The following is a 15,997-nucleotide window of genomic DNA, read 5'->3' as shown; positions in this document are numbered from 1 at the left end:
AAAACAGTGTTACATCAACAGCCTACAGCCTTTGTTGGCAGGTATCGCTATCAGGCTGCAATATTGCTGCTTTTATGTAACATGATGCCAACAGTGATATGATGTGTCTCCTTTATTATCGGACGTCACCAAACATTATGTCAGGAATGTTGTTCGTACGGTAATCAAAAGTTATCGTTGCATTACTCAAGCATGAGCTTCGTATTGAATAATATCAACTCGCATATTTTGAACAAAGTATAATCGGGTATCCGATCGGAACAACCGTGCACACCAAAATAACAAACAAATAGCGTTCCAATATCTACAAGATCATGTGGGTTGTTTTGCGTCCATGCTCGAGTAACAACATTATGACTTTAAATCGTTTTTTAATGTAGCAGCAATAGATGTGCGTTGCTGCACACTCTGGAGTGTGGGACATATCTCACAACCGTGAATAGAAACAAGGCTTTAAACAAGAGCAACCTTTGACTCGCCAATGGATAACCTGTAAGGTTATCAGCTCTGACTACACCAAAGTGCATGTCATGTATGAGCCAGATCGAAGAAGCCAATATCAGTTAGTGGATATTAGAAATAATTACCCCTTCCCAATCCAATTTTAGTCAGCGGAGTATTATAACACACAGTTAGTTAGGATTACAGATTATTATTTTTTGCTCCATGAAATAAGATATATCTTGCAAACAATGATTCAAATGGAATGGCAAGTTACTCCTGTGAACCCTGCACCTCAGTTTGAAACGGTAATTGAAACCACCCGGATCATTCAGTTTCGTTCTTTTAAACCTTGCCTCTCCGTTCTAATACTTGGTATTATATATTATGGAGAGGTAAATTGTCCGCGGAAGTATTATAACCACGTAAATGGTTATGCAACAGCACGATTCATGTGAATAATGCATGTTTATAAACAGTAGGTGATGATGTACATGTATATTATAGCAACAACACATCTTTCATGATACAGTCATTTTAGTTCTTCAGGTATTGCCTGTGCTGAGGACCCGTCAAGATCCGGGATAGAATAGGTCTTCAGCATTCCTTACTTGCCGTAACTTTAAACAACAAACAAGCAAGCAGGCAAGCGGGTGCTGGGATCACACATAATACACGTACATGCATATCTATTAGAAAACGCTAACTGTGGCGAGTCAGCACGTGAGTGAAGATGATAACAGTTTAGGTCAAACTGACAATACTTCTGAGACAGATAATATGGCGAAAGCAGATATAGTCATCACAATCAAACTGTCACACATGCCCTCATTTGCGTTCCGTGTACAATATCACATGTTCAAATTTGTGTCATTTGAATATCAGGGAGCTGGTATTGTATGAAGATTTGTTTTCTATTGAAAACATCATTCCATAGATTAAATAAAATACGGGTTGATGCAAGAATCAGATGTATGGACCATGCTGTGCCCATGCCTATCACAGATCAGTGTGAAGCTGGTGAACAATCTACCGGATGGTGCAACCAGAATTGACATTTGGCGACAGAGAAACGTAGGAAGCCTGATGTCTCAGTATGCATTGTATGCATAACTCGTCATGTTGGCAGGCATGCTTGGAGCAAAGAATCACAGCAATATGATCTGAGCACCTCGTCTGATCAATGTATGTGGAACGATGTGCTGTCTGTACGCATGTTGAATATCAAACAGTAGGCTGGGATAAACAATACTCAGAGCTCAATCAAGGGTCAACTCGCGACACGTTGTTAAAGTTTGATCTATTCGATAAAACGGTTCTTGTCATGCTGTTCTGTGCGTTATCAGGATCGACGGAGTTGAATGAAGACTAGCGATTCTCTGCAACAAACATATTGACACCTATTGTCAGTTTATGTTATGGCTCAAGAATGTCTTATTTCGAAGTATTAATCAATCATTGAATTCATATCATAATTATACTGGTTGTGGGTTACTGATCTAATGTATACCCACTGCAAGTACATATAGCATAAAATATAAATGTTACAGACAAGCGTGTTTTCGAGTCAAGTTTATCTAGTCCAAGGGCTTGAGGCGTAATCACCAATATAGTTCAATGATAACAGCTATCATCACGTTGACAAGAGATCACGCGCCTGATGTACAGTTTTGTCCAATCATAGGAGGTGTATATGTCACCTTACATTTACGCATGTAATCATGTTAATCTGATAACACGACACGCGAACTATAAGTGATAGCAGTAAATTATCAGCTAAAGTATCATAACCACCTGAAGAATTTACAACACTATAACTTATGTGTTGACGAAAAGTAAGTAATGATACACATGTATATAATTTCATACTTTGAAGTTTACATTGTTTCTTTCATGCTGATTGGCTGAAGGGGTAGTCATGTGCTCTTATATTTTGAATTCATACACCTGTGAACGGACAAAAACAGTTCACACGATGTGAACAATTTTTTTGTGAAATTGATCGTGTGAACTTTTGACGGAACTACTTCCGTCAATATTTATTAAGCTATATTGACTTTGATGCCTTGTTTTAGGAAATGACATGAATCTAGCACCAATGAAAACATTTCGTACCCTACTCAGATGTGGCCGCTGACACAGAGCAAACGCGATTCCTCCTGATCAATCCCAAACTAAAATCCGATTTACTATCGTGTCGGGAAAAAAATCTAAGATTTTGAGAAACCATAAAACATAAAAATGTAAGGAAAGAAACTTAAAACCCCCAAAACTTGCCTTCCTGTTTTATCGATTGGTCATCGGAGACGAGAAAATATCCATAGACGGAATTAGAAATCTACTATTCCGGTTTCTGAGTTGGCCGACCTTCTCCGTGCATTCTAGGCCGAGAAGCGTCGGCATATGACGAGAAACGGGGCACAGTAATGAAGTTGGCTTCAGGTCATACATTAGGTCCATCTCAGGTGACAAGAAACACCATCTAAGCAAAGAATTACAGCACGCGCGATAAATCCCAAACTCCAAATATAACCCACCCTGACGTTGACAATTAACACAAAACTCGGTTCAATCCCCACCAGTCCATTCCGCATCGTCCGAATTGGTTTGCAAGCTCGGAGGTTCACACAGTTTAACCAGCGCTATTAAATCGCTGACCCATCAATGAACCCATCCAAACTGACGTTCAATTCTTAAATGAATGCATTTAGTCACCTTATCAAGATATTATGTAAATTTTAGTTATTCACATATACATTGTGATGGGATCATATAAAATGCACATTCGTGTTTCTTATGATTACGATAAACTTTGTCATTTGCAACATTATAATAAAACAAGTGAGTGAAGATGATAACAGTCGACATGACTTTGGAGACAGACATCACTCTGAAACTGTGACACATGTCCCCATTTGCTTTCCGTGTTTACAGTAATATGTTCAAGTTTGTGTCATTTGAATATGACCAAGGTGACTTGTATGAAGAAAAATGTAACAAACAATGTTTACGAGTCGATTTTATGAATGTAGGCCAAGGAGGCATAATCACCAATATACAGTACTTCAGTGATAACAGCTATTGTGGCGTGGAGAAGAGATCATGCCACTGATGTTGCAGTATTGTCCAATCATAGGGATCAGTATATATGTCACTTTGCCTTGTGGCATTCATTATCTAGAACTGTACGTGAATGCAGTAAAAACGATTTCATAGCGTACATTATCGATTCCCTTATGTTATATACTTTTGATATATAATAAATAAATGCATAGTTAGGAAAATAAAGCTTGTATGAAAATAGTGACATCTGAAGATAAAACAATTAGATTTAATGATGCGTGTTTTACACACAAACGAAGTTTGACAATTTCTCTATTTTTGTTCAGTGAGTTCAGTACCCTTGTTAAAATGAATTGAAATACATTTATCTCTGGTTTGCCGGCTCAGTTAGAATTTCCCAGGTGGCGATATACAGGAACTAATATATACTACAGCTTTGGAAATATAATGTATTTTTATCCTGTTGAAATACATGTATGTACAAAAAAGGTGATCGGGTACCTAGTGATTACAGTATTCATAGGACATGGGAAGACCCCCATTCCATTCCTCACAAGGACACAGCATATGAAGTTCATTCTCGGATTTCTTTCCGTGATGTTGCTTGAATATTAAAAAGAACTGTATGGTACCACACCCACCCTTTACAAGGTTCGTAACATGGTTATTTTCAAGAAACACTTCTAAAGATCGGTTGCATCTAACATGAATATACATGTATAGTTTTACAAATTGTAATTCTACTATGTTATTTAGTCTATATATAATGTCAGTGTCACCTAAGTTCGTCATGTAGAAATGTTGGATCTAATAGTTAAGGAAGCAGTAGAAGTTATATCATGGATCATCCATATTCTCGTTGTTTCGTTAATTAAACTTCCTGTCACTAAATGAGGCAAATGCGTTCCAGATTCAAAACGTCCATTCCATTTCAGACAAAATTGGTTTATATCTGAGAAGTATATAAAGAATTTCTAGATTATGGAATGAATGAACAAGGGACTTGGTAAAAGCATGAACATTATGTAACAAACTATAAGGTACATTGACATTAATCAAAGACGCTATATCATCCGGGTATTTACGGGGTAAAAACAATAACAGAGGCAACAACCAGTCCTGAGGAGTTGCTTCAGATCAATGCTCCTTTAAGCTTCAGGTATATCGATGATCTGATATCGTTCAAATGAATTATTTCTTCCACTGATTTACCCACCTGGACTAGAAATAAAGGAGACCAGTGAGACCACTTCATCTGTTTCATATTCAGATCAATGCATAAAGCTTCAGAGTGACAAAACACTCTCCGCAAGACACAGGATATCAACGATAGATAGCGTTTACATTTCATAACTTTTGAAGTACAATCGAGCATGTTGTTGCTGCCACGACTTCAAAGAGCGTCATACGACTCTTGCTCAGAAGATGTTTGATCAAGGTCATGGGGGGGCGGTCGGGTAGCCTAGTGGTTAAAGCATTTGCTCGTCACGCCGAAGACCCCAGTTCGATTCCCGACATGGGTACGATATGAGAAGCCCGCTGTGTTATTGGTGTCCCCCGCCGTGATATTGCTAGAATATCACTCACTCACTCACTCACTCACTCACTCACTCACTCACTCACTCACTCACTCACTCACTCACTCACTCACTCACTCACTCACTCACTCACTCACTCACGCATCTGAGATTTCCTCTTATATGGAATTGTGTTTTTGTCGCTTAAATTTATTGGCGTGTATGTCGATTGATAAAGCTACTCATGTACCAATATATATAGTCGCTATATAAGTGCAATAATCTTGGACGCGACGTTAAACTCCATTTCACCTCACCTCACCAATATATATAAATGAAGACAGAGTTGACTTCAGTTATTTTTTCTCAATGTGTCGTTTTGGTAAAGAGGCAACTAACTCAAATGTTGCTGTGAGTGTGTGAGTGAGTTATTCTCAAATGCTTTCAAAGTGTTGCATTCGTCAGTGTCGCCAGGGTGTCTTTATCGTGAGTTCGAATCTCTGATTATTAGTCTCGGTTTGTCTGGACCTTATACGTGTTTGTGTTTATATCTAACGTGACATACGGCAAGGACCACTTTATTTCACCCTGTGCTGATATAACCGAAATAAACCCGTCTGTAAAATATCGAGTCCGGACCAGACAATCCAGTGATTGACATCATAAGCATCGATCCACGCAATTGGGATACGATGACATGCATCAACCAAGTCAGCCAACCTGATCACCCGATCCCGTTAGCCGCCTCTTACGACAAGCATAGTCAACTTTTGCGGCAAACATGGGTTGCTGATCTGTTTCAACCCGGATCTTCATGGATCAAAACCTGATGAGTAGATGGTCAGACTGAAACATAGCCTAAGCGGTATATTCGTTATATGGTGACGTTGATCTTGCATTTAGTGATGAAATACTGTATGCATCCCAAAATATTATCTTCAAAAGAAGAAACGCGATAAAAAAATTGTTTTGGCAATAAAAGCAAAATTACCGGACCATAAGGTGCAAAACGAAGTGGTTTAATGTGTTATAGTGTCAGTGACAAATGTCCCGGATCAAAATGATCACAAAAAGGACATGCAAACCATTAGTCGGGAAACATGTACGATTCGGAAAAAAACGCACCCAGTACATTAACAAAAGGGCCATGGAGTTGCACGTACTACACGTGCAGCAACACTATGAACGGTAGTAAAGTGCAGGGTTTTTGATTGCCTGGCATCTGCGTCAATCGAACAGTGACAGTTCAACAACAAGCCAAGATTAACAGAAGTGCAAAGAAACAGCGTCATAGGCAGCTTGCAGGCAGGGGAATCCCGATCAGCTGTAGCCAACGTTTTCAATGTAGCACCCAGCACCATCACAAGGCTATTGGATCAGTTTCAACAGCACGGGTCAACACGTGATCGGCCGAGGCCGGGACGACCAAGAGTAACCACCCCCGCACAAGATCGCTACATTTGACTGTGCAATCTACGTGAAAGCACGACCACAGCCACCTCAACCGCATCTCAAATCCCCGGACTGCGCAGAATCTCCGACCAGACCGTACGAAACCGTTTAAGAGCAGCAGGTCTACGAGCAAGATGTCCTGGTTGACGTGTAATATTGAGTCGACAACATCGAGATCAATATTTCTCTTCCGTCGAGGGAATGAAAGAGTACGGGTTTACAGACGTCGTGGAGAACGTTAGGCCGGAAACTGCGTACAGGAAGTGGACCGGTTTGGTGGGGGTAGCCTTATGATGTGGGCGGCTATCTCTCATAATGGCAGGACAGGGTTGGTTGATATCTAGGGCAATCTTACGGCTCAATGATACATTAACGAAATTCTCCTACCACACGTCCCCCAAATTGCAGCCAATGGCAACGGTGTATTCCAACAGGACAACGCTCGACTGCATACAGCACGGATCACAAGAGCCTGTCTACACAACAACAACGTTGATGTTGTCCCTAGCCCTCCAGATCCCCGGATTTGAACCCGATTGAGCACCTGTGGGATGAATTGGATAGACGGTTACGCCGACGTCAACCACGTTGCAGCTGTTGACTTTTGCGTTGCAGGCCGAGTTGGCTACAATTTTCCAGGATGTGATTCGCATACTCGTCTCTTCCATGGGCAGGAGATGTCAGGCCGCTATATTCCAACGGACCTTCACCTTGGACTGTTCCTATGTACCGATAACTGAGATGACTACAATCACCAAGTGTTCTCCCCAAAACATTTTGGCTCAATACCCGTTCGGTTGCTCGTGTAAATGTAGTTTCCTACCTCACACAAAACTGGCATAGCGTTTCTTTTTTTGAAGAGTATATATAATCGTTGTTCCACTCGAGTAAAATAACATGTAGAAATAGCGCTTCATTCCCGAACGACTTTCAGTCCACAAAAACATGATAAGCGGAACATTTTTAATTTTCTCGTCAAACACAATGTTTATCTTATCTGCAAAGTTAAGAGATTAACTTGTGGCTGCTCCACTCGTGAAAATACCAGTCACTTGATAAGAGTAACACATTATAGATCTGACAAGACAAGACAACTGTCCTCTATTGATTTCCCTCTTATAACATTGAGCAGATGAAGATGATGATGATGATGATGATGATGATGATATGTATGTGTGTTTGTTTGTATTTAGGCGCCGCACTCAGCCATATGCCAGCTATATCACTGTGGTCTGTAAATATTTGAGTCAACCCAGTGTCTGGCTTCATCAGTAACATCCCGTCTCGTCGGATGCAATGTCAAGCATTCAGGCAAGTCACTGATCATGAGCCTGTGACCACCCGATTCAATGTAGTTGCTTTGTACGACAAGCCGACGATGAGATTTATACCGACGACATACAGGACGATTTGCGCTCTCCCTCTCCCTCTCTCTCTCCCCCCGTCTCTCTCTCTCTCTCTCTCTCCCTCCCTCTCCCTCCCCCCCCCCCCCCCCCCCCCCCCTCTCTCTCTATCTCTCTTTCTCTCTTCATCGCACGTCACTAAAACGTCCAAGAACTATCCAAGTGACTCCAAACCAAGCTATGTAAGATCGATGGTCATGTCCTGGACAACGGTCAGGGGCGCCAATACCGAGATGACACACTTCGACCAATGTCCGAAAACCACGTGTTGAGCCGATAACCGATTAAAAAGGAGGTTCCGCGTCATACGGTTGTTTTAGCGCCTGATCTGATTTTTTCGATAATTTTTTTATTATAACTCAGCACACACGCCATTAGGAGAGCAAAACTAATCCAAGATCTCATATCAACACAGCATTCTCGGTTAAATTGTAGTCGTGCTATTTTACGAAGGCTTCTCTCCGATGTCGAGATACTGTGAACTCCATAACATTCTGTGATAACCTGAGATTGGAATCCAATGTGCTTTATAAGAAATAAGACGGTCGCACGCACGCACCCACGCACGCACGCACGCACGCACGCACGCACGCACGGACGCACGTCACTGTATAAGTGTAATAATCTTAGACGCGACGTTATACCCTATTTCTCCTCACCACCTCTGGGAAACGTAAGTATTTCATCCACAGTGCGACCCCAAAAAGGAAAATATTTAATTTACGTACAAATTTGTAAGCAAATAACAATATAATGATCAGTAACATAATTTTATTTTGCAGATTGCATTTAACTAAGATGAAAAAAAACAACATTTCCATTATCATAAGAAATCTCTACCAAAATGTAGTGTGTTCAGAATCAGAATCAGAATCAGAATCAGAATCAGTTTATTCTAAAAAAACACAAAAGGTGGTCAAAGAGCACATTACAATAAATAATTATGTATATGTACAAATTGCAGACAAGATGGCAGTTAATAACAACATGTGATTACCTAGCATTTTTATATACGAATGGACATTTTTACAATAAATCTCGATACATTCTTTAGATCCTGTGTGTTTGTTGTTGATAAGAGTTTTACAAATTTTATAATATTTGGCCATTCAGTACAATATGATGATAAATATGTTTTTACAAAAAAAATGAAAGTTCTTAAGAATGGGGTACCAAAGCTGCCACGTCAGACAGAGACAGGGACGCTTCAACATGTTACGTCTAGTTCGGAAGGGGAATCCGACGACGTTACGTCAGACAGCTTAAACGACGCAGCTACATGTACGTCTAGTTCGGAAGGGGAATCCGACGACGTTACGTCAGACAGCTTAGACGACGCAACTACATGTACGTCGAGTTCGGAAGGGGAATCCGATGACGTTACGTCAGACAGCTTCAACGACGCAACTGCATGTACATCTAGTTCGATATGGGAATCAAAGGACGTTACGTCAGACGGCGATATCCAGACCATATCCATGACAACCCAAGCCAAAGCATCCAGTGGGATAAAGTCAAAAGACCTCACCACCAACCTCAAAGACTTCAAAATCACAAAAATACAAGAAGCCATCAACATCAAAAGACTCTAACCGTCGATCAACCGTGACCAAGGTTATTTCATACCCCCGGCATACCATCAACTCATCAACGAATCAAGGCAGTCATAAGACCTGCTGTTTATATTAACACAGTTTCTCTTCCATAAGTCATGGTTGTCTTCTGTTGTTATCTCGTGGCCTTCTTAGTCGCAGCAGGTGCACCTAGGGTGATGTATTCTCCACCTCCTTCCACACGGAGGAAGGGGGGTGGTGTCGTTGTTGGTGTTGTGTTGGTGTTGTTGGTGGTCGTGTCGGTGGTGTTTGTTGCTGGGGTTGTTGTTGTTGTTGTTTGTGTTGTTGGTGTTGATCTTGCTGTTGTTGGTATTGGTGTAGTTGGTGGTGTTAGTGGTCGTGCGTGTTGTTGGTGGTCGTGTTGGTGGTGTTGATGCTGGGGTTGGTGGTGTTGTTGATGTTGTTGATGTTGTTTGTGTTGTTGGTGTTGATCTTGCTCTTGTTGGTATTGGTGTTGTTGGTGGTGTACGTGGTCGTGCGTGTTGTTGGTGGTCGTGTTGGTGGTGTTGGTGGTGAAAGTGTTAGTGGCAGCACATGCATAAGGTATATACTATGTTTCACATTATGTTACTAAATATGAAACAGCTTATGAGTTATTTCAACCTTCATCTCCACATGATACCAGCTTGTTGCCTTGAAATCGTTTTTGGAAACTGTACACATATTCAACAAATGTTATTAAAGAACATTGCGAAATAATATTAGAAAAATCAGTTTATAATGGTTAAGGTTTTCACATCGATTGTCCACTTGCATGGGGACAATGTATAAAGTCCATTTCTGGTGTTCCTCGGCATATTGCTACAAACTGTGTCATCACACGTCCATGCATTTTTTTGTTTGTTAGTTGTTTAACGACACATTCAGCAATTGTCGAGTTATATGACAGCGGTCTATAAATATTCAAATCTTGACCAAGCAATTCAGTGATTGACATCATGAGCATCGATCTACGCAATTGGGATACGATGACAAGCATTATAGCTAGAATGGGGAGAATTATCATTAAACTACCCGCGTGTTATCAAAAGTGAGTGGACCATTGTAACCTGATAATGCCCTCATATTGCTTGACTCCCGTTGTTAGGGAGTCAGCTTTGACGTCATCTGATTTGTTCTTCAGTGGCATCCGTTGTTTGCAGTAAATATTTAAAAACCGATATTGATGATTATATTTATCTGAAAACAAATTCTATCTATTTTAGCTATAATAACGGTAACGCTATTTTTGCTGGTAATAATCATTCGCAGAAGCCCTCCATCTTTTAAACTGCCCTCCTTCGTCCTGCAAATCAGCAAGTTTTAAGTAAAATATTATTTTCAAAACAATAGCTTATCGCAATGTCACTTACTTTATTTTGTTTGATAAACATCTAAAGAAATCCCACTGCTATCCCCTGTCAGCATGCAAAACTAGGCGAGAGCATCCATCGATTGGTCAGGTTCGGCGACTTGCCTGATTGTGTGTCGTGCCATGTACCATGATAGATTTACGTCACCCATGAAGATCAAAGTAAGAATAGGTCTTCAGCAACACGTGTAAGTTGTGAGAGGCGACTATGCTTGTAAGAGGGGACAAATACGATTGGATGGTGAGGCTCGCTGACTTGGTTGATGCATGCCATCGTATCCCAAAAGCGTAGATAGATGGTCTTGACGCCAATCACTGAATTGTCTGGTCCAGACTCAATTAGTTAACGATCACCATCATATAGCTGGAATATTGTTGAGTGCGGCGTTAAACAACGAACAAACAAATGAACAAACAAACAAAAACGTTTTACCTTTTATCCAAATGTTATATACATTTACACATATCACATCAAGATTACAGGTTCAGGGGGTTATAGTTGATAGGTATAGGATATGCCTTCTTTCACAGAGAAGACATGTTCGACTCATGTAGTTGGTTTTGAGCAGATCTGTGTGTTCATATCACGATCATTGTCACCATCTCGACAGTGCCTTGACAATCATTGTCACCATCATGTTAACGCCTTGACAATCATTGCAACTATCACGACAGCCCTTGACAATCATTGTCACCATCTCGACGGCGCCTTTCCAATCATTGTCAACATCATGTTAACACCTTGACAATCATTGCCACCATCACGACAGCGCCTTGACAATCATTGTCAACATCACGACGGCGCCTTTCCAATCATTGTCACCATCACGACAACGCCTTGACAATCATTGTCACCATGACGACGGCGCCTTAACAATTATTGCAAACATCACGACAACGCCTTGACAATCAGTGTCACCATCACGACAGCGCCTTAACAATCATTGTCACCATCACGACAACGCCTTGACAATCATTGTCACCATCACGAAGGCGCCTTAACAATTATTGCCACCATCACGACAACGCCTTTACAATCAGTGTCACCATCACGACAGCGCCTTAACAATCATTGTCACCATCACGACAACGCCTTGACAATCATTGTCACCATCACGACAGTGCCTTAACAATCATTGTCACCATCACGACAGCGCCTTGACAATCATTGTCGGCATCACGACGGCCTAATAATCATTGTCACCATCACGACGGCGCCTTAACAATCATTGTCACCATCACGACAACGCCTTAACAATCATTGTCACCATGACGACAGCGCCTTGACAATCATTGTCACTATCACGACAGCCCCTTAACAATCATTTTTTGTCACCATCACGACAACGACTTGACAATCATTGTCATCATCATGTTAACGCCTTGACAATCATTGTCACCATCACGACGGTGCCTTTCCAATCATTGTCACCATCACGACAACGCCTTAACAATCATTGTCACCATGACGACAGCGCCTTGACAATCATTGTCACCATCACGACAGCGCCTTGACAATCATTGTCACCATCACGACAGCGCCTTGACAATCATTGTCACCATCACGACAGCGCCTTGACAATCATTGTCACCATCATGACAGTGCCTTGACAATCATTGTCACCATCACGACAGCGCCTTGACAATCATTGTCACCATCACGACAGCGCCTTGACAATCACTCTCACCATCACGACAGGGCCTTGACAATCATTGCTTTCTTCTCCTCTGTCATGTTGATGTCGCTGCCCACTACAAGTGTCATGCTGACAGTGAGGCGAGATGGGTTATACACCCCGAACATCGGCCACAGTGGCTGACTAGAGTCTACATTGTCTAACGTCGACATCACTTTATTCTCCTTCACATCAATGAAGACAATCTTCTTCCTGGCGTCATCATAGACAACACCGTAATGTAGTGTGTGTGATGTCCCTGCTGTGTTGGGGAGAGTGTCAGGCAGACACAGCACATGCTTCCCCTCCTTCCATGTCTCCCTGCATATCCCGCCGTGTGTAGGACAGTGGGCGACCAGCATACAGTAGGAGCTGGGTTGTGCATTGATACAATGAGACACGTCCCTCTGCTCCTCCCTGCATACACCCACCTCCAGGATGAGCCAGGTCTCTGTGAGTGGTTTGTCCAGACTGACCCTGTTCACCACCTCCCAGTACTGGGGACAGCCAGCTCGGGGGAGGGGGGCAGTGCTACATGTGCCATGGTACTTCTTCAGTCTCCCCTCCCCTGCAGGTCTGGTGTCCGACTTCCTGTTGACCAGGTCTCCTTCTGTGTTGATGTGGGCTTTGTCGAGATTGACTCTGTCTTTGTCATACTTCAGATGTATACCTACAACATATGAATGTAGTTTACAAGAGAATAACACATGAGACAAATTGGGATATTAAAGTTGTACTAAAATATCCAATTGCAAGGAATGCACAGCTTAGTACAATGTACTGACATACAAATGATGTAATATAATCACAGTGCAGTAGTATGAACATCAGACCTTCTGTGTATTACATTTTAATGTATGTATACTGTAATCTTTTAACCCGAATGTAAAATAAGTTAGTAACAGGTCTGGTGTAAAAGGTTCGTCACTGAAATATTTGCAGTGGAGATTCTGAATTACTAAAACAAAAGGATACACATCGCGCAATAATCACGCAGAGCGCGAATACTCGCGATCACAGTTGTTCACTGTCGTTTAACAGAAACACGAGTGAACGCGGTATAATGAGGAAGAAGCTTGAAATAAGGATGTTGAGATCACAGTGTCACGTGGCCTGGTGTAGCACGTTGGAGGACACCACATGGGGCTGGGTGCTTGGCGATGGGATACAGTAGATGGGCAGCATTATCAGAACAGGACACAAACAGTCAATAACACAATAAACAATAAGCGACATTAAATGTAGTGAACAAGTCATGTTTGAAATATTTCTGGAACATTCTGCTATTTTATTATTTGGAGTATGTTATAGTGTTCTTCTGTAAACGAAAAAATGTTGAGACGAAACAGCAATTAAATTAATTGTAAACATACAAATATATTTTGAAATGTCCTCGTGCTTTGCTGTCAGAATAAACGTCGTGCGGCACGTGCGAAATAGACCAGCCACACGCCCAGAACGAGCAAATCATGTCGACACCGCTCCAGCCGAGGCGCGTGATATTTAATTGCTCTCAGTAGATGGGCAGCATTATCAGAACAGGACACAAACAGTCAATAACACAATAAACAATAAGCGACATTAAATGTAGTGAACAAGTCATGTTTGAAATATTTCTGGAACATTCTGCTATTTTATTATTTTGAGTATGTTATAGTGTTCTTCTGTTAACGAAAAAATGCTGAGACGAAACAGCAATTAAATTAATTGTAAACATACAAATATATTTTGAAATGTCCTCGTGCATTGCTGTCAGAATAAACGTCGTGCGGCACGTGCGAAATAGACCAGCCACACGCCCAGAACGAGCAAATCATGTCGACACCGCTCCAGCCGAGGCGCGTGATATTTAATTGCTCTCAGTTTCAAAAGCAGATGCCAGCAGATGAACAATTGTTGTCAATTTCATTCTTATGATTTCTGAAAATTGGTTTCGAAAACATCACGACAAACATTTGGTTTTGTGAAATTAAGATCAAATGCGCTTATGTCATTGCGTGGACAAAATATAGGTTGATTTCTATTGTACCACAGAGAAGGAATTACTGAGTGGAAAGAGAACTTTCCCGTTAACTAATTGTGAACATGCATGTCACTGTGAAAATTGACCAGTGACCAGCTGTCGACGAAAACCAATTATCGCTTAGTCCTCGCTACAACGCACACGTGATCTCATCTCGTTTTACCTTTGCTCGGTTTCATTAGAAGAGAGAAATATGTATCTACAAATGATAAACAAAAATTACTCCTGTGAATAAATATTAAAAAAAACAACATACCATATAATCACCTTGCTCAAATACAATAAAAGAGACACGCGGGCGGTGTCACGTGACTAACTGACGCGGAAACAAAAATCCAACAACACGATGATGCACTTTCAGATCTGTCATAGCTTACTTTCAGTCTGTCATTTCTTCCCCCCAAAAGAATTCTAAAACCTATTTGAGCTATTTTCCAAATGTGAATAACCCTGTATATATCGCGAAATCCATAGTACATAGCGTGTAAATCACATTGGTCTACGTCAGTTTGCAGACGACAAATTGATAAAAGCATTTCTTATTAACTGTAACAAATATAAAAACAGCTTGTGATACCAGAGAAAATAAAAAATGTAATTTGTAAAACTGAAGCGGTGTGCTTTATCACGTGGCACGTGCTGTTTAGATGATGGCGATAACTGGTACAGTTTGTCAACGGAAAATTTCTTTTTCCATTTCGTCATACCGAAAGACGTTAAAAGATGATACTTGTTGTTACCATGTCTGAGGCTGGACATTAAGGGGCTAAAACAAGGACTGGTCGGCTTGGAGTCAGTATACTGTGTCTGAGTGGGGTATTCATGTTAAACTGCCACATGGTATCTCATTGAGCAAGCATGTAAATCGGCATCAGTCCGGACTATTAGAAGCAGCCACACACAAGTGCAATAATCATGGACGCGACGTTAAACCCAATTTCACCTCACCTCACCCAAGACCTATGTCATATTTTACTCATCAGCAGTAAGTGTATTTTGTATTTTGAATAATGCCTCATTGAGGACTGCCAAAACAAGGACTGGTCGGCTTGGAGTCAGTATACTGTGTCTGAGTGGGGTATTCATGTTAAACTGCCACATGGTATCTCATTGAGCAAGCATGTAAATCGGCATCAGTCCGGACTATTAGAAGCAGCCACACACAAGTGCAATAATCATGGACGCGACGTTAAACCCAATTTCACCTCACCTCACCCAAGACCTATGTCATATTTTACTCATCAGCAGTAAGTGTATTTTGTATTTTGAATAATGCCTCATTGATGATGTGATATTTCAATATTATTTGCTTCAGTTTTCTATGATTGTAACTATACCTATCGCAACAGTCTATGCTCTCCAAAACTGCACATGATGTTGAGAAATGTTACCATTGGTCGTCAGAAGAAAAACGCGATTAGCTGTGCAGAGTTGCGTCCATTGGACACGCCAGAGATT

General features: G+C 41.2%; 2 protein-coding genes across 6 annotated transcripts in view; both read right to left on the bottom strand.

Annotated features, from left to right (window-relative positions):
• Nucleotides 1–15,997, bottom strand: part of LOC124128229 (sodium-coupled monocarboxylate transporter 1-like) — a 136,084-nt gene that overhangs the window by 103,671 nt on the left and 16,416 nt on the right. The gene's annotated exons all lie outside the window — the stretch shown is intronic.
• Nucleotides 12,445–15,997, bottom strand: part of LOC124112462 — a 180,872-nt gene continuing 177,319 nt past the window's right edge. The window contains exon 14 of one of the 5 annotated variants that reach the window (XM_048390752.1): nucleotides 12,445–13,186. In XM_048390752.1, the coding sequence (XP_048246709.1) occupies nucleotides 12,531–13,186 (656 nt within the window). In that variant the 3' untranslated portion in view covers nucleotides 12,445–12,530. The remainder of the gene's footprint in view (nucleotides 13,187–15,997) is intronic. The other 4 variants (XM_048390756.1, XM_048390750.1, XM_048390746.1 and 1 more) reach the window with 4 other exon arrangements.

This window comes from Haliotis rufescens, unplaced genomic scaffold (assembly GCF_023055435.1).
Source record: "Haliotis rufescens isolate VD_foot unplaced genomic scaffold, xgHalRufe1.0.p SCAF_9, whole genome shotgun sequence".
Taxonomy (NCBI): Eukaryota; Metazoa; Mollusca; class Gastropoda; order Lepetellida; family Haliotidae; genus Haliotis; species Haliotis rufescens.
This window is presented reverse-complemented; position numbering and strand designations above follow the sequence as displayed.